The 25,164-nt window shown below is 42.3% G+C and overlaps 2 protein-coding genes across 3 annotated transcripts; one reads left to right on the forward strand and one right to left on the reverse strand.

Annotated features, from left to right (window-relative positions):
• Positions 1 to 1,702: 1,702 nt before the first annotated feature.
• On the forward strand, positions 1,703 to 13,792 carry zgc:92242 (uncharacterized protein LOC436899 homolog). Of its 2 annotated transcripts, XM_042417928.1 has the most exons (7): positions 1,703 to 1,763; positions 3,813 to 4,100; positions 6,799 to 7,266; positions 10,440 to 10,557; positions 11,159 to 11,270; positions 11,370 to 11,601; positions 12,943 to 13,792. In XM_042417928.1, the coding sequence occupies exons 3-7, from the start codon at positions 7,086 to 7,088 to the stop codon at positions 13,107 to 13,109; spliced, it is 810 nt and encodes a 269-aa protein (XP_042273862.1). In that variant the 5' UTR covers positions 1,703 to 1,763; positions 3,813 to 4,100; positions 6,799 to 7,085; the 3' UTR covers positions 13,110 to 13,792. The 2 variants fall into 2 exon arrangements, with proteins under 2 accessions (XP_042273862.1, XP_042273863.1); XM_042417929.1 differs by lacking the exon at positions 1,703 to 1,763 and having other exon boundaries at positions 3,698 to 4,100; positions 11,159 to 11,264.
• A 6,397-nt stretch (positions 13,793 to 20,189) lies between these two features.
• On the reverse strand, positions 20,190 to 22,856 carry cxxc5b (CXXC finger protein 5b). The gene is made up of 2 exons (XM_042419437.1): positions 22,635 to 22,856; positions 20,190 to 21,793 (listed from the first exon to the last, which is right to left on the reverse strand). Exon 2 carries the CDS (start codon positions 21,593 to 21,595, stop codon positions 20,702 to 20,704), a length of 894 nt encoding a protein of 297 aa, XP_042275371.1. The 5' UTR covers positions 21,596 to 21,793; positions 22,635 to 22,856; the 3' UTR covers positions 20,190 to 20,701.
• Between the last annotated feature and the right edge of the window lie 2,308 nt (positions 22,857 to 25,164).

Genomic DNA, 25,164 nt, shown 5'->3' on the forward strand with positions numbered 1-25,164 from the left:
ATGAATGCTATTGTTGCTGTGTGTCTACTGGATGTATAAACAAACAATTGTTTGCTAACTTATTAGCCATATCAACTTTATAGGCTGATAATATGTCAGTGTTGTGTTCAGAGCAGCATATGACCTAATTTCCAATCAATACAAAACCTGATTATAATAAAATATTCCGAGTATTTATGTGACATTTAGGCATCTTAGTACAGTAATATCTACAGTGGATGTTTATATTTCTGCCTGATAATAACAGCCTATGTGGCGTAATGATGCTAAAGTCTGCTGAAGAACTCTTTAAAACTCATTATGCAAATCATGCAAAAACAGTCAACATGCGTTGCAACAATTGCAGCATGTCATATCGACCACCCAAGGGTAGTTGCTCCAGCACAGCTTGTTCTGCCAGTTAAATTACTTTGGGGACTAAAGCAATACTACTTTGCGGTCTGTTTAACCACAAACACCTCTCATGTGAATCCATGCTAATGCACATCCTCTTCACAGAGCGGGCTCTATGTCAGTGGGGTCCATGCATTAAACATGGAGAGGTTGAGGGGAGAACATGTTTGGAATACCAATAATTTTGCCATGGAAAATCTGCCTGACCATGTTGCTGAATAAGGCTCCCAAAAGCATGATGGGAAGTGTAATCTTGTGGTTAAAAGAGAAAATTGCCGTCCCGAGCATGTGCTGTTGATGTCAGTTGAGACATATTGTAATTCTACTCTTTGTGTTGTATTCAGATATGAATTAAAGACAGTAGATGCTGGAACAAGATAGATTATGTAGATTTGGTCTCAACAGAGAATGAAGATTTATTGGCAGAATCTGCTTTCTTTCTGTCTAAGGATGCACGTTCGATTTTAGGGGTCAAAGGTCATGGGGAATGTTGTTGACTGTGTATTCTTGGTCACTGCCTACCAAAGTGGACTGGAACAGGGCAGGATTAAACTTCTAGTGAGACCCAGTGCAAAAATGTCCAATATTGGCCCCAATCCCCCCTCATACTGTTCCCCAACCTTTAAGTTGATTCAATGTTCATTTATTTAAGTGTCTCCACCATATTAGCATAAAATCAACATAAAACTGATTAAAACTTGTGAAAATACAAAGAAGCTTTTCACACAGTGTGTACAGCAGAGGAAAAGATGCCAACAACAACATGATGAACATATAGTCAGTTAGAGACCTCCCAGATTATTTATCATATACTTTATTAATTAGATGTGTAATAATATTTGATTTTTATGCATTAAAAGTAGATTTTGACACTGGGCCTCACTACAAAACTTCAAGATTCTGCAAAAATACAGTTAAAGTTATTAGAAGTCTCTTTACAGCTCTAAGAATGCATAAAATGTCACCATCAGATTCCTCATGCAGCATCATGCAATAACCAACAAATGTGACTTTCTCTGCTCAAATTTGCTCAAAATTTAATACCTACTGAGAATCAACAGGTAATAACATGCTGAATTATTTCTGTCCTATGACCACAAAAATCTGTTTATTTTTCCAGTACTTAATCAGGTTTTATGAAGTGCTCTTCTGTGGCCCAACAACATTTGGTATCCCTTCATGTAGTACTGGCTTGCTATTTTCCCTTTTTTCCAGCAGAGGGTGCTGTGCATGCAGAATTACCATTTGAATGTGACCACCATGGTGACCACATGGTCAGAATCTTTCCACGTGTATTCACATGTATTGCAACACTGTGTTGATAAATGTTGGGACTTTCCCCAGGTGTGCCATAGCAAGGAAGTCTAAAGGTGAGAACGTGGGCTGACAAGGATAAATGACTTGCTTCCTGAGAAGCATTTCTTGGTTATGAGTAATTCCATTTATTATAAACATTAATAAAAGGTGTGGCCTATGGTTATAAGGGCCATGTGCAGGATTAAGAACATGATACATAAATAAATACACAGACCTGCTCTGCTGTCCTGATCTTAAACTGACCCAGAAAGTTTCATGCTGGTATATGATTGATGTGTTTATGTTTCCCCCCCAAGTCTTCTACCATATGCGTATCACTGTGTTGTTTTCCCCCAGCAGATCTGACCTTGACCCCAAAGGGAAGGAGGGAAAAAGTATTTGTGTGCGTTTGTGTGCATGCTCTTCCTTTTATCTTTTTTCCACTGAACAATATTAAGATAAGGAAAAGTGTGAGTAAGAACATCTGGGTTTTTTTCAGGGCAAGTGTAGACATTAAAGTTATGCTTGATTTGATGAATGGGAACTGACTCCAAAAATTAAATATCAGTCCCCACGGAAGTAGACGAACACAGCTGTTTGTATTCATGTGTCTGAGTCCAGACCTTGAGCTCTCTGACCTGATACCAGTGACAAACTGAGAGACAAACAAACGAGTGTCTGGTATCACTGCAACACTAGTTTTGGGGGAAACCCGACTGGTGATAGCTGCGGTTTCATTTTGCGTAATGCCTAGTGTGGTTGAAATCTGGGGTAAATCTCACTGAAGTAATGATTCTGTTTTCACTCCAAGGGTCTGCTTTAAGTTTTTGGATGATTTTTCTTTAACATCCCCTTTCTAAATAATGTATTTCAGAGTGATCATATACTGTAGGTACATGAGCAGAAGTTATGTTTGTCAGACAATGTATTATAGTCATGCTCAGTTTTGAAAATGTTCTTTTATAGCTAATATAATATAAAGACTTAATCTAATCCTTGCAAAAGAAAAACATGTCTAGAACCATAATCTTTTCACAGTGTGCAGGATCATTTTGAGAAGTTGCAATAAAGGTCATGAGGCTTAAAATGAGACTATGTAACTTTTGAAAGACAAACTTAACAGTTAAAAACGAAAAGTTGAATCCATAAGGAATAAATTGCAAGCTTGTTTGATTTAATACGTGTTAAAGTATGAAATTTGTCTACAGGAAAGCATACAATTCAACAAATTGGAAATAAAGTTGTCAATAATAAGTTAATAATGACAATTTCACTATTATTTCCCTCAAAACTATTCAGAAATTACAGACCCTTTCCTCTACTTGTGCTACTCTTACACTACATTTTGGCTTTTACCAGAAGCAGAAGTTACATTGTCTCACTTTAAGTGAAATTGTCACTTTCACTTCACATCTGTACTGCAAATATCAAGTACCTACTGAACCAAGACAAAAAACAAAATGAGGAAGAAGAAACTAATATTTACAGCGAAATTTGCTGTCGGTGTTACAGCCTGTGTTGGTCACGCCTGCATAACCCTGACAAGTCAGTAAAAATAAGCCAACAGGTGAGTCATCTTATAACAGAGAACACTAAATATTATTAGTCATAGTTACTCAGAGGCATACAACTGACATTTACACCATCCAACTGGACTCATCAGATGTGGCACCGTGAAGGTGGAGCGAACACAAAACAATGACTGCCGGATTCGTAAGTGTGTCAACAACCTGTTGACAGAACAGTCCAGTGGAATAAATATCCAGATTCCTTCCTGCACATGTGGTGTTGGGATTAATGGTTTCATACAAAGCTGGCAGGACTTCCTTAAGGAAGAGAGACAGAGAACGGTTTAAATAGCTCAGTCAGTTAAAATTAAAACAGTGAATACAGAAAAAAAAAAGTCTGAGAATTACTCCCACTTCCTGCTCTTTGCTTCCACATTTCCCATGCTGCTACATATGGGAAGGTTACAGAGCCTGTCAGGGGAAATTAAAGTCCTTGTGCCCTTGCATGTTTCTAAATGTCACCAGGGAGCAGATTAGAAACATGTTTTTATAGCAGTACACAGTGTGTAGTACTATGTGATAATCTACTGATGGCATTTCTTTTCTTTGTAGCAGCGCAGGAATGTAAATGGGAGAAGAAGGAAGAAGGAAGGAGGAGAGAAAAAGATGAATGCTCCAATGTCAGCCCGTCCCACTCCTATTCAGTACAAATGCAGCACAGCAGAGCTGAGCCTGCATTCCACCGCTGCTGACGACTGATCCTGACCCCACACAAACACACACACACACGCACACACAAAGGCTCACTCTTACACGCTCTCACGTCACACACACACTCATCATACCACACTCACAGAGCCGCTGAAACCCAGACTGGAGATGCTACCGGCTGGCAACCACTGAGTAAGTCCACTCTCCTTCCTCTGCTCTCTCTTTTTTTCTTTCTTTCTTTCTCTGTCCGTCTTTGCCGTGATTGCCATTCTATGACCTGTCTGAGTTCATTTATCTCTCCCACTCTCCTCTGTCACTGTGAGACGGCCAATGTTTTCTCACACGCAGAGACTTTTCAAACTTTTCTCTCAGTATGCGACGCACACACACCTTTCTCTCCTCTCCTCTCCTCTCCTCTGCCTGCTTTTCTTTCTTTCTTTCTTTCTGTCTTTCTTTCTTTCTTTCTTTTCTCTGCATGTGAGCGGAGGCAGAAGCAAATCCCGGACCTATTTGCATGTTGGAGCAGAGCCAGAGCTGGATGCTTTGTCTATATATGTGAATAACAGAGTTGAGTGTGTGGATGTTGATTTGCTGTATGTGTTATTCTCTGTTTAGCGTGTTTATGCCTTGATTTGAATAATTCCTTTGTGCCCAAGTTCAAATGTGTACAGTTAATTATAGGAGCTGTGATGCAGCTATAAGACGGCTCTGATGTGTGATTCTTGGTATGGAAAACTTGAGTAGGCTGTTTGGTAGTAAATCTTTAAGTCAAGCCCAGTTTGAATTGTTTCAGAGGGCTTCACAACTCTTACATTACAAAAGAATGAATGAAAACACCCTTCACTCACTAAGATATTCACTAATATTGAAAGAGAATCTCAGTGTGACATTCAGTGGGTCAAATAATCAGATCAATGAATGGATGCTGGTTCTCAGACTAATTATTCATAATTAGAATTAATTCACTGAAATGACAACAGTTCAATGGCCATAAGGTCTTACAACAAGCTTGAAGAGTTAGTTTTACCTCTTGAAGAAGCAGATTAAGGACAGTGAACTGAGAACCCGGATGCTGCAGATTTATCTGATTATGTTTTTAATACCACAACATAATTCACTGTAAGTATCCTTGTTATATGGATTTAAAGTAAGATGCTCCCTCCATGTTCTTTGCCTCTTTAAAGGAATATTTGAACTTTGAAGGAAATAGGCTTCTTTACTTTATTGCCAAGAGTTAATTTGATACCGCTCTCCTGTTCATATGCTAAATATGGAGCTAGAGCCAGGGCCGGAAGCAGGGGTTAACAGCTGGCCTGGCTCTGACAAAACTGTAAAGATGATGAGGTTTTGGTTATGCATGCGACTATTTCTTGGCCGGGCGCAGTGACTTCCTGGAGTCTTGTCGTCACATCAGTGAAGACTTAACATGTTCATTAGTGAGCTTCAGAGGTGCTAATAGGCAGATTTTGTTACCCTCGGATGTAGCCAGGAAACCTGTTTCTCCCTGTTTCCTGTATTATGAAGATGAGCTAACTGGCTGCTGGCTGTAGCTTCATATTTAGCATACAGACATGAGACATTTTAACTCTCAGCAAGAATGCAAATAAGTGTAATATCTAAATATTCCTTTCCAAAGAAAACCAGCACAGTATCAAGTTTTTTTGCTTTGCATGTGGTATTTAAAATCGATGTTGCTTTTAATATGTGCAATTGATTTTGTCCTGCATCAGCTCCTAGAGGCAGAAAATAATTGTTGTACTTCTTTGTTTAGCCTGAAACTGCACAATCATACAAGTCTGGTGTAAGGTTTAGTATATGGTTCAAAAGCCTCAGCTGTGGTGCACGTGGCCACACCTGAAACACTGATATGAGGGCTGATATTTTATCTGTGTCACCTTTACGGTAATATCAAAATGCCCTCAAATAGGGATTTTTGAACCGTTATCACAGATTCTATTGGCTCTGGTTCAGCAACTCACGGTTTCAGATCTTTTAAAGGCGTGCAGTAGGTGGAGGCTGCTTTTATATGCTGTGTTTACACACAGTTTATCATGAAGGTTGTTTACTTAGGTTTTGCTCTTGAGTATTTCCTGGCCGACTTCTATCTAACTGGGAGGGCCGTTGATGGCTATCAGTGTCACGTGTGGTAATAAGGTGCTAAAAACAGTCGGACTGTTTTGTGTTTACTCCACTCCACTCATGTGGCGATATAAGTCTGTATACACAGTCACGTGGGGACTTCTCTCCCTTTTGGAGACAAAACACATGTCCCCATAATGTAAATCATTACATTTTATGGTGAAGACTTGGTTTAAGGTTACAGTAAGGTTAAGGTTAGTTCTGGGTAAGTCTCCAGGAAATTAATGTAAGCCAATGTAATGTCCTCTAAATTGTGTGTGTGAGAGGAAATGAGCCTCTGTCAGTGCAGAAATTTAAGGGAATTGTAGCTGTCTTCAGCTCTCTATCTCTGTCTGTTACCCCCAGATAGCACACAGTCATTAACACCCCACCCTGTGTGTGTGTGTGTGTGTGTTGACATACTGAACCTGCCCCTGTTTGCCTTTCAGTGTTTGAAAGCACAGTGGCATTCTCGTTGCCTACTGTAATGTAGGGTAAACACTGCATGCACACCAGCACACACACACAAACACACACACACACACAGACCACCACATTACATTTGGCATTGTGGCTTATTTGCTTAGGGCCCATTGTGTTCTGCCAGCCAGAACAGGACTGAATGAAGGGGAAGAGAACAAAACACTAGATATAATCTCTCTCTCTCTCTCTCTCTCTCTCTCCCTCCCTCCCTCTCTCTCTCTCTCTCTCTCTCTCTCTCTCTCTCTCTCTCTCTCTCTCTCTCTCTCTCTCTCTTTAAAAACCAAAACAGCAACCTTCAGAACTCAGTTGATCCAGACACACTGCACCTTCACCTCCAGAGAGCCACTCTCCATACACTCCTACTGCACTGAGGAAGAGCACTTGACAAAGGACACTACAGTGACCTCCAGCAGTTTGGACCGTACCTGACTCCCAGACTCCTTCAAAGAAAAGGCAACCTGACTCTGAGCGGAGCAGGAAAAGGAGCGCTCATACCCCACCGCTGAAACACGACCTACTGGACAGAGAAACAGAGGGGCTGACGGACGTCTCTGGTACCCGGGGAACAGAGGCAGGATGCTGGCAAAAATCCTTGAGGACATGTGGGTTGAGCCGGAGGTGCTGGAGGCCCTGAGTGAGGAGCAGAAGAGGATCCTCTTCCTCAAGATGAGAGAGGAGCAGGTACGGCGCTGGAGAGAGAGGGAGGAGAGGGAGGAAAGGGAAGCACAGGACAACAACAACACCAGGCCAAAGAAAGGTGAGAGCCCAACACTGACTTTATTGTACTGGTTAAACTGGCAGGAAGAACTGCTATATGGAGAAAACATGTGTCTCATTCAGTTACACTGAATGAGTATGATTTCCAGTAAAAGAAGAGGAAGGAACAAGGTAATGAAATGTGGTAACATAACTGTGACAGGAGGTCAGAGATACTAGCTTTTCTCATTTCTTTACAGAAATATAACAGGGTGTCATAAATTTCACAATAATGTATTGACAAAAGGGTTATAAAATCACAGACTGCAGTGTGTTTATTTTCTGTCTGTATGAAGCTGATTAGCTTAGCTTAGCATAAAAACTAGAGCAGGGGAACACAGTTAGCCTGGCTCTGTCCAAAGGTAACAAAATCCACCTACCAGCTCCACTAAAGCTCACTATTTCACACGTTATATGTCATTTGTTTAATTTGTACAAAAACCAAAGTGTAAAAAAAAGGCAAGTTGTGGTTTTACGGGAGGTTACATGGCGGGCTTTTTCTTTTTGCAGCACACAGTAACTTACTGAAGACTCTGTCAGAGTCAGGCTAGCTGTTTCCCTCTGTTTTTAGTCTTTATGCTAAGCTAAGCTAACCGGCTGCTGGCTGTGGCCTTATATTTAGCCGACAACAATGTGAATAAGTGTATTTCCCAAAATGTCAAAATATTGCTTGAATTTCAGTTTGCCTTTAAATATCTTTAGCCTGCTCCCAATGCCGTAGCGATGATTGTAGACAATGAGGAGAGGTCATGTCCTCAGTATTGTGTCTGGGAATTTTGGGGGTTTTAACAACTTAAAGAGAAGTTTACATTCCACAGTTAGAGACAAATAACAGGAAATGTGTTGCGTACCGGAGGCTGATTGGGTTATTTTTTGAATAAAGATTTTTAAATGTGGTTATTTTTAGGCAAGGTATTTAGTATTTCTCCCCCCGAGAATTACATCCTGGCAGTCTGAGGGCTTTGAAACTGCATTAAGGGGAATATAATAAGCGGAAAATATGATTGAACTGATTGAACTAGTCAACAACTTCTTGACGGACGAGGGGTGGCGCTGAAGGAATTTGGATTTGGCTCCATTTAGTCCTCTAATAATATTCTGAAAAGAATCTATATGCAGAGTTACTGTAACTGTAATTAATTACTATTAGCACCATTACTTAGCTTTAGTTTCATATAGTCCATCATCTCCCTTGTGCTGTTCCTTTGAGGAAGGATGAAGGCACAACAAACACACATTTGTTATCAAAATATTATTATTATTACAGGTGGCACATTTTTCAGATTTTGTAAAAGTGTACATCTGAGCTCTCTTTACAACTAGCTGATGTTGATCAGAAAATCCCCTCAGCCCTGAGTGCACATGAGTAATGAAACACAGATACACAGGTTGTGTAGTAACACTCTCAGGTTACCTGATTAATGTGTTTAGATTACATCCAAAGAAATATGGCCCTGAGTTCTGCTCTGCCTCTTATTCTTCCTCATTTAATTCACCCCTCCTGCATTTAAGATGTTTCTCTGACTCACCGAGACCCTGCGTGGCCGTGGTGTCAGAGTATGTATATGTATGTGTGCCATCATGCATGCACTGACATATATGTTTGTGTGTGTGTGTGTGACAGACCGGTCGAATCTTTCTACCAGCTGAAAGCTGAATAAGACTGAGTAAGCCCTTTGGTTTAGGGCGTCGCCACGCTTTAAACCACATATTAAGTTACTGTCTTTGTTTACCCAATCTCTGCCATGTCACCTGAGAGGCGACCGAGTGTGTGTTGTTTGTGTGTTTTTTCGTTAAACAATATACAGTCCAGTTTGGCACCTTTCACTCTTTGTTCTCGGTGCAGGAAAGACAACCCTTACCTGTACATACAGGCCTGTTACATAAATACACAATTAAATCTTTCCCAGCAATGAAGATTTCGAGTATGAGCTGTTTTTCTGGTTAATTTGCAGGTGTGGTTGTAATAAAGAAGGGAACCTCAGTTCTGAGTAAGTCTGGTTATTAGAGCGGTCAGAGTGACTGTGAACATAAAGGTGTGTTTCACAGACAGACTATGACTAACGTCAGAGATGGTCTTTGTTCAAGTGAGACATCTACACAATGTATCCTCATGTGCTGTGTGACAGTACGCAAATACGAGTCAGCCCCCCCAAATATGAACAGAAACAGAGCTGCTCTTGTTATCTGGTTACGTAGAAATGCGTAGAGTCAGTTCACTGTTAGGAGGTGATTGTTTCTCCTGCATTATTTATTCATTGAGTCTACTGTCGCTGTTAAAGAGTAAGTCCATGTTGATGTACAAAAGGTACAAAACAGCTGCTGTACAGGAAATCTCTGAGGATTTGAATTTTCAAGCCACACCCCAGTCAGTGATGTCATAGCAGGTGCTTTACCTTTGACTAAAGACACTGTAATGGAAACACCTGTTATCACACACTGAGGTGTGGGGTCTATTTCTGCCTACTGTGTCACAATGATGTAACAACTAAAAATACCCTCCTGTTTTCCAGTATGCAAAACTGATGACATAAGAACAAATATTGCTGGGTTTTTTATATATTGTGTCACACAAAGTTACATAACAAAAAAGAAATTATGCATTCCATTATTACTAAATGTATTGATTTATAATAAATAAAATTGTATGAATATACAGTGAAGTATAATTAATGATCAAATCAGAGAGAATGAAATGGATTCCCTGCTCAACTCAGTCAACACACTGTGTAGCAAAGCTAAACACTGGCAACATGTGGGCTGTTTCCAATTCAAACTTCAGAGGCAGTTTCTGTTAAACTAACCCAGGTCAGTTTCATGCAGCTCTGCGTACTCACTGATAGAAGGAGGGTATCTGGTATTTACTATATTCCCCAATATTCTCTATGAATTATGCTTTGCAGTGACACACGATGAGTTTATTTTTATTTGAAATGACAGACAGACAAATAGCCACAAAAACAAAGAAAAAAGAAGAAGAGAGAGTGCAAATGAAGAGAGGACAAAGTGTTGCCCTTTGTGTGAGGCTCGCCAAGCTTTAAACTTATAGCACAGCACCACCTTCTGGATAAAAGCCAGAATAACAACTCATGAGGCAGCCACTTCCATCAGACACATGGAGATGAGAAGATAACATGTTTATGTTGTTTTTCCATTCTTTTCTTCTTTTCCCAGCTTCCAATAAGCATGTGAGATGGCTGCTCGGTCGGGACGGAGATGTGAGCGTCATCGTGATCGGAGAGGTGGATGAGTTCAGGTCCTCCAAACTCCTTCAGGGCCTCATCAACAATAGGTAGACACAAAAAAAAAACCTGCAAAGCACTCTTAAAAATGTCACGGTATCACTGATTGACCGGCTTAAATGTGATCAGGAAGCATAAAACCAGACTGTGTAACAGCAGGATCTGTTTTGTTACTGTAAACATGAAGCAACACAGAGCTGCTTTGTTTTGCTTTGCAGCAGCAGTTTGAAGAGAGGAGAGTGTACTTTTAAGTGTAGTTATGTTTTAATGAATTAATTTAAAAACAACCAATGAAAAGCTAAAAAGAAAAAATAACTACTTCTACTCCTACTTATTCAAGATAAAGGCGAAACATCAGAATGTGGAAATTAAATTAATTACCACCAGTGCAGCATGTTTCTGAATCATCACACAAGAACATCACGCTAAGTTTCTGCACCTTAATGAAGCCCTCAGTCTCTGCCACACATTACATAACTCTGATTGTCTTTGATAAGATGAACAGTGAACTAAAGAGTTTCAGTCAGCTAGCCGTCTCCTCGTCCCAATTTGATTATAGAAGTTATTTGCCAAATGACTAACTGGAGGATTGATTCAAAGGTTGGGACGACTGTCTGCCCGGGACTAAAAATGGACGTCTTTGTCTTCCAGACTCCACAGTGATAATATGAATGGCATCCAGACAGTGGACTTGCTGCCAGGAAGAGAGGCCCAGCAGCTCGGCTTTAAAGAAGACATTCAGCTGCCCCTCACAGATGTTAGTGTGAGTTCATGTGTTTGCATGTGGGTTTTAAAGTCAAGATGGTAAAGATGGACAGTCACTGAATAAATCTTATCATCAAATTGTGTCCCACTTACACAGGATGACCCGACTTCACTGAGCTACCAGTTGTCTGAGGAGGAGATGGACTCCTGCGGCGCCTACGACGACCTGAAGGACCCCACCGAGGACAGCGACAGTGAGTCCGGCGGCAGCTCGGACAACCTCAGCGACTGGGCTCCTCTCTACAGGCCCCATTTTAGTAGCCATGGCAACCAGCCGCCACTCAAATCCCAGCTGTCAGACACAGAGAGGGCCGGCCCACAGGACAGAGGTGAGAAAACAAGAGGAGAGGAAAGAGGCAGAGAGAGACCTGATACAGATTTATATGTTTTTATGATGAAAACAGGTTGCAAATGTAAAATTCTCTTATAATTTTTAAATGATATGTGCTGTTTGTGTATTGTAAGGTGTGACACTTGTCATACACAGGAAGTATGTGTCTAAATTTGAGCTAATCATTCCTTAATGTAAAAAAAGACAACAGAGTAAACAAAAATGACCAGAAATGTATTATATACATAAAAACAAAACAAAAATGTTGAGATCTCAGTAATCTTATCAAACCATGTATCATAACTTAGTTACCAAGATCATCAATTCTGTAAACACAAGGTCTAACTAGCTTCCATCATAAATCATTTGCAAGCAATTCTTTTATCTGCTTAAAAAGACTACTGTCAGGTTATGCAGGAAAGTACAGCTGTAAACTGGAGGGACATTCAGTAAAACTAGGTTAATAAATTTCTAATTTTCGGCTCAGACAAAACATTGATCCTGAACGGTACCTGCTGTATGGTAGGAATAGCTTGCTTAAAGCTGCACCAATCAAAATGTTGATTTTAACAAAGGATCTTATGACTATGTATCATGTGAAAGGGGTTGTTTGTAGTGATGAACCAATAAATAATTTTCACCCAGCTCTATTCAGTTCCCTTCAGCTTTACGGGATGTTTTATCATCTCTCAGCTCATTGTTTTGATTTTATGGAGGACAGCTTTTTGTGTTGGTTCATTCTTACTGCTCTCATCAGCATTGTCTCCAGCAGAAGCAAGCAGCTGTTTTTAAAAAAAAGTTCAGATAACCCTACTGTACACTATCTGCACAACAACAATTGGCAGACAGACCAAGTTAGCAGCTAGCTGATGAACAAAGTGCAACATTTTGCACCTATAGAGCCAGATATTTCCCTCAGGAGACCAAAACAGAACTATAATAAGAGTGAATATTGGATTTACATTCACCAGAAACACGACTCCTAATGAAAGCTAACAATGCTCTGTGTCTGCTGGATGTTTATACAGTGTTTGCAAACATGTTAGCTATATCAGCTTCATAAGGTGATTTGTCAATGTTACAGCTTGTTACTCTGCCCCTATGTGGCCCAGATTGTCCTGCTGTAGGTTAATGTGTGATAGAGCCTCAGTCTTCCACACCTAGCTGATGCTAGTGCTGTTAGTGTATGTCTGATCATTTATCACACTGTGCAAACAATAGCTTGTCATTTGGTCATTGGTGGACTCTCCCCCAAATCTAGTGGATATCAGCAGGTTGATATCACTTGGATAAAACCAGGATTTTAGGAATTCACTTTACTCTTTTCTCTCCGTCTTAGAGATTGTGTGCTTCGAAGGGAAGAAATCAGAATACAGAGGTCGCGTGGCGCAGCTCAGGAAAGCTTTCACCGACGATCCTCACAGCACACCACCTGCCTACACCAAGCCTCCTGTACCTGCCAAGCCTGCTCATCTACAGGGAAGAAGCGCACCTTTGATCCATTAGGACTTAAGGCGTATCCAGCCTGCTTAGAGACAACACGGTGACCCCAAAGAGCCAGAGCTTACTGTACTGAGTGTAACAAGCCCTGTGCAGAAAATAATGACTCAGTTACACACAGTTGATCCAGGCCGAGGCCGCATACAATTCCTTAACAGGATCCTTACTTTAACCTGGGCGGTGAACTGAGATACAGTTTGTTAGGCCTCAATTCAAGGACCGACCTACAGACGGAGAAACGTCTGGGGGTGGAGTGAGACTTGAAAGCTTTTGAACTGAATTCAACCTGAATGATAAAAAGTAGCAGCTTTGATGTTGCTGAGTTCAAATAACGCTCACACAGTTTCTGTGATTGACAGGCAGAGGCAGAGAGATGTCCAGAGAGATGCTCACAGAGACTTTTGACTATGGATGAAAAAGCACCTGTATGGTGATTTACTTGTTAAATAAGTGTTAACAAAGTTTTATTATTGAGATGTCATGAGCAGGTTTTTGGGAACTGAGAAACATTTTATTTGATGAATTCATTTTAAAGTTATTTTGTACTAATCAAAAAGTGCATGTAACTTGTCACTGTACTGCTTTAACTCCACTGACTTTCAGCAGCGTTGACAACATTTTCATCCATTATATCTGCAATAATCACATTGGTGCAAGGGTTTTTATGTTAAGTAAAAGGACTGAATTCATGATGTCTGGTCTGACTGTATCTATATAGAGTCTTTATTCTGATTCTCATTTTACAATCCCTCACGTTTGTCTATGAACACTCAAATCTGCTCATCAAGGAAAGTTTAGGGTTCAGTTTTTTGCTCAAGAAGTCTTTTTGGATGCTGTTTTTGGAGGAAATCAAACCACCAACCCTGCAACTAGTGGCTGACCTGCTTTACCACCTGAGCTACTGTCACCTCATTACGTGAACCACCCCTTAATTAGTCTGATGACTATAAAAGTAGTGTTCTTATGTGATTGAATAGGATATAATGGTGTCATGAGTACAATTATAATTTACCAAGATTATGAAGTATCACAAAAGAGACCTACAGTGAAGCATTTGGTGAGACATTTTTGTTTTCTCCAGCACATTGGATGTGACATGAAACTTAACTATGAGGTTAAAGATCTGCCTCATATCTTAAAATTAATGATGTTTACATCCTCAGAAATCCTATGAATTTTATCCAGTTTTAGTGGACCAAAGGTAATTTCACAAATTAAGGTAGATTTTAATAAATCTATCATATTCAATTGAGTTTGAAGGTTAATCCTTGACAGTTTGCAGTTTGGCAAAATAAACTTTTATCACATGAAAATCCATTACAGGATTTTCATATTTTGGTCATGTACATATAAATCCATATTCAGGTCACTATATTATAACAACTAAAACATTTCCATGACAAATGAGCTAACTCCATCTGCTGATGCAGTCCATGATATATGGCTGAAAGCTTTGGAAAGTAAGTGGACCATATGATATTATATTTAATATTTGGTTGGTTGCACATTCTTTGCAGCGGTCACTGTCTGAAGACTACAACCATTGGTATCCTCCATGAAAAATCTTGACTTCTTGCTTATTTTGGGGTTTCTTTGCCTGAAGTCTGGTCTCCAGCAAGTGAAACACATGATCAGATGGGCGGAGGTCAGTTGATGACATAGTCAGGTGACTGACTTGACCAAGCAGTAAAATAAATTACACACTTTTTTTGCCTTAAACATATCTTTTGTTGCTTTAGTTGTATGTTACTATCACTGATTCTGCCACATTGTCATAAAATTGGAGGGAATATGTATAAAAATGGCAAAAATTGCTATTCTGGTCACCCATTATGAATCTGAACACCCTCAAACAACCCGAAAGCAGAGTCAGCAATTTAACCTAATGATTATTGTTTCGTTTTAGTTCTAGTGTCCTGGAGACAAAACCATTAAAAATATGTCCTTGACTAAATATTTACTGACTACACTGTAGCTCTTGAGTGGTATTAAATGCAAGTAACTAAAGAAAATGACTGAATCACCCTTGTACTAACATGTAATATGACATCAGAGAGTAACTGTTTTACAATGAGAGATGTAACAGTTCTTCATTTTTAGACTGGGACGTTAGAGCTGTAGTTACTACCTAACTATTTGGTCACATGCTCTCTTTACTTGGTCACTAATTCCTTGCTAAGATCCTGCTCCTGCTGACTCTTTGAGTTTAGTATTTCACCTTCTATTTGTATTCACCTAATGGGATTGTATGTCTGCTGTTGGTATGAAAAAGAACAAATTAATGACACTTAATAACTCATTTTATTTTGTTCTTGCATTTGAACAGAGTTGTGTCTGTTCTTATGGTTATAGCAGGCATTCAGTTTGGGGTGGGGGGGGGGGGGCTGAGCGGGGAAGACACAGAGAAGTTGTTGATAGTGGCCGCTTACACAATGATTATCTATTCAGCGGGATGCATCAGAAAACAGCCCATCAGAGATCAAACAGAGAGCACAGAAAGCTGATTAGCATGTGGTTAAGACTGAGAGACAGAGGGCGAGACGGTCGAGGAGACAGAGCAAATGGGAGTCAGGTCACGGGGAAGCAACACGTCAGAGCCAACTCAATAAACCTCCTCGCATTCCCTCACCACCTCCACGCCCTCAGCCTCAGGATTCAGCCTCTGTGTATGTGCTTCTGTATGGGAGTGGAGAGTGTGTGTGTGTGTGTGTGTGTGTGGAGTTAAGGTATTCCTCATGTTGTGGGGACTTGCTTCTCTTTGGGGAGAAAATACAAGTCCTCATAATGTAAATCATTCATTTTAGAGTGAAGATTTTTAAAATTAAGGTTAGTTTAGGGTTATGTTAAGGTTAAGGTTAGGCATATAGAGGTTATGGTTAAGGTTAGGATAATTCTCTAGAAAATGAATATAAGTCAATGTAATGTCCTCTGAAGTGATGGAAACACGACAGTGTGTGTGTGTGTGTGTGAGTGTGAGTGTGTGCGTGTGTCTGTGTGTGTGTGTCCACCCCATATATCTTGAATCATGTGACTTGACTTGACACAACAGTCATGCACACAGTGTGAAAAGCCCCGCTATATATAGTCTCACAGTGTTGGGTTTCCCAGTAAAGCATTGTAGGAGTCCGGTCATCTTTGTCCCATAAGAAAGTGTGTGTCATTGACTTGTAATGCTTCTACTTTAACCTTTAACCTATCTACTGTAGCTGTTAAGAGTCTGCTAGTGCTCCTGTTTATGTTCTTTAGGCCCAGGAGGTGAAGTTAGGACACTCTTCCTGTGTTGACTAAGCATCTGTATGACAGTAAACTTCAAAGATTACACCAACCAGGAATAGATACTGCACATCTGAGACCGTTGCCTTTGGAACAATAAAACACATCCCATTTTCTGAATGAGTGGAGAGTGGGGAGATCAGACAGTCAGTTAATGGCTCTGTGCTTCTTGTATAATTTCCTAACAGAACAGAAATTACGATATACATTTTATATCTAAAATATGCTGTGTCACTCTGGCCTGATCTCACAAGACTTCCATACTTATTTTTACCAAAATACATTGCGGTTTATGTTTTATGCACAAAAAGTTGCATGTCATGGATTAAACTTTTTTTACAGAAAAAAAAGTGAAAACATGACCAGTCTTACTCTAATCTTAACCAACATGACCCAACCACAATTAAAGGGGCACTACAATGATTTAGTTTTGCACTTCCATAAGTTCAATACTAACATGAGGGACAGATTTAAAAAAGAATGGTAAAAATTGATGTGGCTGAAGCCGAGATATCCTGACTTTGAGTCCTGAGTCTGGGCCAAACACTGGATCCTACATTTCCCACGATGCAACTGATAACACCTTTTTGTTAGACTCTCCTAATTAATGGTCTTGTCTTTCAAACTCCATGCCCACAAAAATGTATTGTCTCGAGATAACCCTGATGACAGAAGCGGACACTATTGGAAAAACTCATGAGCAGTAAACTGACCTTTGTGTGTAAAATTGGTGGAGTTCCCCTTTAATCCCTGGAAACTAAACCAAAACTCAATAGATGTAGCATCATTTTTGGATAGGTCAGTTGAAAATACATTTTGGTAGTTATAAATACAACATTATTATTGTTGTTATTGTTACAAAACGGTAATTGTGAAAAATGAAATTATCATGTAAACAAACACAGATTGAATTTATAATAATTGGAGCCATTTAGAATTAGCAGCTATACTGAGATCAGTAGAGATCCAATGAGAAAAAACAGATTAGCTCAGCGTCACAGTAAACTTTCTTGGAAGATATCCTCAAATAGATTCTAAAATGACGTTAGAGTTATCGTATAGTAAACTAGCCTGCATTATGAATCAGTATACGCAGATTATGAGGCAAATGGACCTCCTAAATTCCAGCTCCAACTAATAATCACAGACCACACTATAAAAATCACAGTTAAAGACCTTGTGTAACCGACATCGCAGCTCTGTTCGTGATTTACCTCCCCGTTAAAAAGGAAACGCTTGTGGGAATCATGCAAATTGAAGAGTGCGAGCAACTTCGAGCTCAATACTCAATGGCAACAATCAATTCCACATCACGAGGTGGCGTGAAAAAGAAGCTGTGATGAAATATCACTGCAGGCAGGCAGACAGACTTTATCAGCATGCTTTGCTTAACTTCCTGGAACCACTGTGCCTTTTTTTGAAATCAGCAGCAAGCTAAAGATTAACAGAATTTTGTGTACACATTACCTCAGAAACGGACACTGTGTGAACTTGCCCGAGGATGTTGATTGAAGTGTGAGAATGTTTTGAGAATTAATTTCTTTTGGACCTGATTTTATGGTTATGTTTGGGTGAGAGTGATAGTCATTCTTTAATTTCACAGGGACTGAAATACATAAGTTTCTGTTTGCTTTTAAAGCTATTTAGCGGTTTTTCATAGGCGGCGTTAGACGATAGCAGGGGTGGATGAAGCTGTTTATAGAAGTTGGCCTATTTTGAATCCACCTTTAACAGCTTTGAGGGTCAAAGGTCAAGAGTCCCCTTTGACCCCAGTGTCACCAAAATATAACCTTAGGGCAGATGAGCCTGAGCTTTTCAAGGATGTAAGAAACCTTTGTGTTTCTGTTTGGGAGTGACATGTTATGTGTGTGTGGACTCCTTATAAAAGTGAACACACATGGATAACAGAGGAGTGATCTCAGAAAGATGCTGTTTCTGCAAAGCTGTTACACATTTTCTAACGCTGGGGATACAGCCAATGGAGGGGAAAAAACATTCACAATGAGACACAGTGTCTCCAAGCAGACGCAGTGGCCAAAATTTCAAAGGTCTGGCTCGTGAGTGAGGGTCCGCCCAGCTCCAGTGCAGGTTGCCTTGGGCTGGCAGGTTGTTCCACTGCAGTGTGAGAGGAGTTTTTCCTCCAGAGTGGGCAGGGCCGCTGGTGCTAACATATGTAAGCTCCGCAGGGGTCTGTGACGGCACACACCGGCTATCTGGACAATGCATCCGTCATTAACCCCCGCTCCCTGTCTACCTGCGTCCCTGTCTCGCTGCATTTCAATCGGCCTCCATCACTCCGTTCGCTGGCTCTCACACTCATCTCTCCCCTCTCTTTGTTTGGCCCACGTTATCTTTATCCCCTGCTGTCCATCTCCCCCGTCCTCCTCCCTGCATATCTCTCCCGTTTTTCTTTTTTCTCCCCCTGTGGCCTGCTTTTCATCTCTCCCAGTTTCACCCACTCTCTCTTACCCCCCTTCTCCCTCTCTGCCCTTCACCACGTCTCTTTCTACCCCTCCTTCACCCCTCCACCTTCTCTCCCTCTCCCTGGATCCACTTTCGACCCCCCCTCCCCTCCCCTCCTCCTCTTCCTCCTCCTCCCCCACTCCCCCAACTCTCTCTCTCAACCACCCCACCCCCCCACCCCCTCCGTCCTCTGTTCAATCCCTCCACCTCCCCCCTCCTCTTCCCTTTCTCTCCTGCCATCTTGCAGGCCAGTGGAGCCAGACTGCAGGCGTTCAGGGAGTCACTGGACCTGCTGGGCAGCGGGTGACACAGATTTCCGGTGTCTGTGTGTGTGTGTGTGTGTGTGTGTGTGTGTGTGTGTGTGTGTGTGTGTGTGCATGCGTGACGAGAACAGGGAGGGGGGATTAAGCTCCAAATCACTAGAAAGGCACCGAAGAGGGGGAGAAAAAAAAGCTGCAGATCCAAGAATTTGAAATTCCCCCTTTGTCTGGGAGATGAAGAAACACTAGACTGTGGACTTTACTAAAAGACTGTGTGTTTCTCATTCAGTGGGAGCGTTGTAATAGCGTGATGTTGGAGCTCACTGCTTTTCTCCATGAGTTGGCAGTGTCCTGCGTTGGCTGGCGTGCTGCGCTTTCTCTCTCTCCCTCTCTCTCCCTGCCTGACAAACACACACACACACACACACACACATACACAACCCCCCCACCCCCACAGATGCACACACACACACACACAAACACACACACGCACACACACACAGTCCCTCTGCGATCCCCCTGACTGAAGGCGCACAGGAAGTGCAGCCGTGGCCCAATTATAGCGTGACACCTCGGGCCGGCCGTTGCCATGGTTACGTCTTCCCTGCGGTCCCCTGGAGTGTGGCGCCGAGGAAGAAGGTCTTATCACATCAGCCATCGTTACGGCAACAAGCAAAAACCCACCCTGTAGCCTCAGTCCAGCTGGCTCTGCATTTGGTTTATTATGTGTGTGTTTGTGTGTGTGCGTGTATATGATCTATACTTGTGAATAAAGGAGAAATTGCATCAGTGTGTGAATAGAGGAGAGAGTATCTGTGATTATGTGTGCATGTCAGGTTAGGTGTGTTTGAGTGCATGCACTGGACTTGCCAAAGCAGCGTGTAGGTGTGTTTGTGTGTCTGTGGGGTTGCGATAAGGCTCTCAGCCACACCATTAGGTGACTCATAATCCACACAACCTCACACACAAACACATGAACACACGTGTGCGCGCGTGTACAAGCTGAAACACGGTGGCAAACAGACACATACATCCAATTAAATATGAAGACGCACACACACGTAGTATAAACCCAGCCTGTAGACAAGTGCACATGGCCAATTTCTTTTATTTCAAAAGGGCAAACAGACAGTACAAGTTGCACATGAAATAATTTAGCCTAAGCTGAACTCATTCATTTCTTACTGATGCAGTGACGTCAGAACAACAGAATCAAAACTCCCCATTAGAAACAAAACATTTGGCTCCTTCTTTAAATGTTGAAACACAATACATCCAAACTGGAAAGGGATGTAAAAAAAGACATAATGTTTTCCAGATATTTACAGTCTATTTACAGCATTTTTGTCATCATCTAAATATTGACACACATTGGTATCCTTCTTTCTCTCCTCTCCAATTCACTGATTGTCAAAAGAAAGGATGGGAACGAGTGTGAACATTCTGAAATGGAGCTGCAGCTCCGCGCTAAACACAAGATCTGAAGATCTTTGAACCACAGTCCGAGCGTGTTAACATGGTGTCCCGTGTGTTTTTAAACTGCAGCCCCTCAACAATCATCCAACCAGGATCCTCTGACAAATGCTGCCACCACAAACATTACTATCCATCCAAGGCTCCGTTGCTTCTCTCCTGTGCCAGACCCAAAGTAAAGTCGGACCCCCTTAGATCAAACGCAGACACTCTGCTCTCAAACCCAGGACCTCCTGGCTTCCTCTTCAGCTCCTCGCACTTCCTGTATTTACAGATCTGGTGTCCCCTCTTGCGATTGCGGCAGCTGCTGCACTGTTCGCAGTTCGTCTGACGCCGACACGGTACGCACTCGCCGCACCTCTTCCTCTTCCTCCTCCCTCCGCTGCCCCCGCCTAGAGAACCAGGAGAGTAGCCCTCGGCCACCAGCCCCTCTATGCCCTCAGCTCCCATGGCTGCGCTCCTCCAATGGCCTCCCCCCATCTGGAAACCTGCCAGGGGGAACAGAGCGGGGCTGAAGGGGAACCAGGCGCCCAAGAAGGGTTGGAAGTCAGTCCCGCATCCAGGGGAGTCCTCTTCCTCCTCCTCAGGCCCGGATCCGCTTCCTTCCCCATCTCCCTTCCCCCCCTTCGCTTCTGCAGCCTCCCTTTTAGCTGGTGGGCTGCTCTGCGCACCTAGGCCGGCCTGCTCTGTGGTGGCGGGGGTCAGAGCCAGCAGCCCGGCGCGCATCAGCAGCTCTGCGGCATGGGCCAGGTGGAGCCCGCTGGGCGACTCCCACATGTCAGGCCAGGAGGGGGCCCGGCGAGGCTTAGTGTGCCCGGGCTGGGCTGCCCGCTGCTGGGTCGGGGAGGGCTGGATCAGGCTTTTGACGTCCACGGCTGGGGAAGGGGTGGAGATGTAATGGGAGAGGCTGTAGGGGTGGTTGGAGCGCTTAAGGCTGGGTCTCAGTGGCTCGTTGGGGATTTTAGCGCTGCTGTGGGCTTGATCTGGGGAGGAAGGGCCAGCGATGTCTACGGCGGTGGACATAGCAGTGGCTGTGTGTGGGAGTGTCTGTCCTTGTGAGAGTGTGTGTTTGTGTGTGTGTGTGGGAGGAGAGGTGAGGGAAAAGGGGATTGAAGCCGATGCGGGGTTGACAACCGTCCTGCTGTTACTTCAGCCAAAATGGCAAGCCTTGGCCTGTGTCCCTATTCCCATTCTCTGCAGCAGCCTCACAGTCCTGGAGAGCTAGAAATGAATAGGGGATGAAGAGAGGAAGGTTAAGAATAGAAATGTTGGAGAGACGAAAACAGAGGGAGAGTAAACAGAGGAGATGAGACTGGAAGATATTTCTCAACCACAGGCACTAAACACAGTGTCAAAGAATCAGTGTAAAGAAAAAAAGAGAAATCTAACATATATGTAGATATGTTTAGAAAAACAAAACTCCCTGAACAGAGATGAACAGGCTCATGTATGAGACACAGTGCATGCTTTGCCAATGATTTCCGCATACAGGAGGCAGTATCCCTTTAAGAATTTCACGGTATATCAATGCAATCAATAACAGAGCGACAACAATATGCAAAGATATGCGCATATGCGCAGGTCAAATGTGGAGCGCGCTTTTCAAATACATTTTGACGACTGCTGTTATGTGTGCCAGCCAAAGCTTAAGCTCTGGAAGAAAGAAAGACTAAATAGTGAAGCGTAAAAAAAACAGGCTGTCTTTTGTCTGGTATCGGCGACGAGGAGCGAGGTGCGCAACGATGCGGTTGCTGTGGATAAAAAAAGACCAGGCTATATTCCGTGTCCACATTTGTAGAAGAACTATTCTGGCGATTAAACACGGGACATATACGTTTTTTACATGACAAGTGTGTAAACCATTTGACGGGTCGATCAGGGGGCCCGATCGATCATTTGACCGTAATTAAGGTTACCTAAGAAGACGGTGCTCGGCCGACGCCACGGCGAGCTGACCACAGTCCGAGTGGTCGCTGCGACACGGCGCTGCGCGCAGGAAAAGGCGACCAAACAAAAACAGCGAAAATCAATCAGGAAGTATCGGGAAAATGTCTCCTCTTACCTTCTAAAATCCGTCCAAACTCTCCTGTCAAAGATATGATGAAGTCATGAACTAATGGCGTGGTGATTGTAGTGTATATGGACGGCGGAGCTGCCGATTCCTCCTCCACCTCTCCGTCCCGGAGGGTCTGCAAACACTCTGCACGGAATTTGGGGGCGTCGCTCAAAATGCGAAGTGGACTCTGCAGCCGAAACCGTGGTCAGAGCGACCCCGTAATGTCCACAGCAACAGTCCAACATGCACAGACAGCTGACAGTCTGAACACTGGAGCATTTAAAGCAGACATTACATATCCAGCACACACACACACATACACACACACTCATTCACAACACACACACACACACACACACAGTCAATGAGCATAGGCGTTAGGTGTCAATTATTCTAAAGGAACACCAATTAACCTAATGTTATATAATTAATATAAATAATGGAGGCTTCTTAACATATTTTACAGCAAAATTATATGATTAAATTAATATTATAGTTTTAAAAATGAGCAGAATATGATAAAGTCCAGTGTCTCCCCGGATAATGTAAAGCCCTGATGTGTCTCTGTTAGCACATTCATTATTTATTACAACAGGCTAAATTTACAGCAGTGCTCATTAGAGTCAATCTCAATAAACTGCCACTAAGGCCGTGTGAATGATCCTAATTCATTCATGAATGCAGTCAATGACAGCAGTTACACATATGTAAATGTAGGATATGTATGTGTTAAGGAGGAGGGGTCTAGTGGCAGTGGAGTAATGTGATGTGTAATTAATTTAAATGGAAAAAATCTGAGCATAAGTGGTCTGAGTTGATTAGCAAATTAGTGATGATGGGACTGGAAGTGCATTAAAGTCAAAAAAATGTCATGTTTTTAATGTGACATTAAAGTAAACAAACATTACAGCAGCAGAAAGTGACAGTTGTGGATATAATAAACCTGTCAATGACACTTACACGTTTATTCCTGCGTTATAACCGCTAAACTACATATGTTGGTGTCACATATAGTCAACATCATGAAGAAGCTTACGTTTAAAAACAACAAAAATGAACAATTAAACAATTTAAAAACAATAAACGTTTACTGATCCATCAAACATACTCACAGAACAGACACAGTCTTGCTCCAGTTTATTATAAACACATGTTAATGAAAGTCTTTCCACTCAGTATTGTCCTCCTGTGTGTGTATTAGCACACTGTTGAGCTGTCTGTTTAAGGTGACTCCTCACACAGGGATGCTGGAGTCCACTCCACCTCTTGTGAGAGTCCTCCGTTGCATCTGGCACGCAGCCAGATACCTCGTGCGTGTGTATGTGTGCGTGCGTGTCACTATGGGAGCAGGGGCCCACCGTGTACTCGCGTACACTGTCTTGGCCAGGACTATCCGTGCAAACACAGCGTCGTCTAGTGGTCACCACTAATACTGCCACATCTTAAAATGGCCACTGGTGCTGGTGGACACTGCAGCACGGCGGAGGCCCCCTTCACCTCCAGCCAGGGCCGGATTCAGTGATTTGGGGGCCACAGGCAAACTGTCTTGCTTTGTTTTCACTGTTTCTCTAAGTGGGAAATGTCTCAAAACTTCTTCAGTGAAACTATTAATACAACACAGAATGAATACTGTAAAAGTCTGGTTAAAGTAAAGGTCCTGCATTCACATTTTTACTTAAAAGTGAAGAGTGAAAGGCAGGTATTATCAGCTCAATGCACTTCAATTTACTTTACAAGTGGAGTCCAACTAGTTTATATAATGCTGGATAGTTTAATCAATAATAATGCATCATATTTTATTTGTGGTATTTTGTGAGTGAAATCTGAATGTGCAGCATAACCAGTAATATTTATCTGTCAGGTAAATGTAGTACATTGTTTTCCTCTGAAGTAGAAGTACACAGTTGCATATTTTGGGGGCCTTTTGTCACTTATTTCATGGAACAATGGTAAATGGTTAATGGACTGCATTCATATAGCACCTTTCTAGTCTTATCGACCACTCAAAGCACTTTACACCCATTTTACACAACGTCACTTTACACCCTCACCCATTCACACACACACGTTCATGAACTGATGGCAGAGGCTGCCGTACAGCGCTCCACCATGTTTCTATGCTCACCCATTCACACACACACACACACACACACTGATGGCACAGCCTCTGGGAGGAATTTGGGGTTCAGTATCTTCGACATGCGGACCGCAGGAGCCAGCAATGATTAGCGGCAAGCTGCTCTACTTCCTGATCCACATCCGCCCAATGAGTTAGAATAGTAACATGACATATTATCTTTCATATCTAATCATAATAAATCTATAGGTGTTTGGGGGCCTTATACTTGGGGGCCCCAGGCAGCTGCCTACCTTGCCTGAAGGTAAAATGCGGCCCTGTACTTAGCCGAGGCTTCACACACACACAAACACACTGCAGTTACCCTACAGGGCTGTTTACTCATTATCTCTATCCACCGTTAATCCATGAGCACGCTGCTCTACCTCGCAGCTGACAGAAGTGAAGTGGTTAAGTGGA

This window comes from Thunnus maccoyii, chromosome 8 (assembly GCF_910596095.1).
Source record: "Thunnus maccoyii chromosome 8, fThuMac1.1, whole genome shotgun sequence".
NCBI classification, from domain to species: Eukaryota; Metazoa; Chordata; class Actinopteri; order Scombriformes; family Scombridae; genus Thunnus; species Thunnus maccoyii.

Bases quoted from the DNA above. Each gene is read 5' to 3' on its own strand.
- zgc:92242 (XM_042417928.1), top strand. From the start codon at position 7,086: ATGCTGGCAAAAATCCTTGAGGACATGTGGGTTGAGCCGGAGGTGCTG. The intron at 7,267-10,439 runs GTGAGAGCCCAA...TTCTTTTCCCAG, and splicing joins CAACACCAGGCCAAAGAAAG to CTTCCAATAAGCATGTGAGA. The intron at 10,558-11,158 runs GTAGACACAAAA...TTTGTCTTCCAG, and splicing joins CAGGGCCTCATCAACAATAG to ACTCCACAGTGATAATATGA.
- cxxc5b (XM_042419437.1), bottom strand. From the start codon at position 21,595: ATGTCCACCGCCGTAGACATCGCTGGCCCTTCCTCCCCAGATCAAGCC.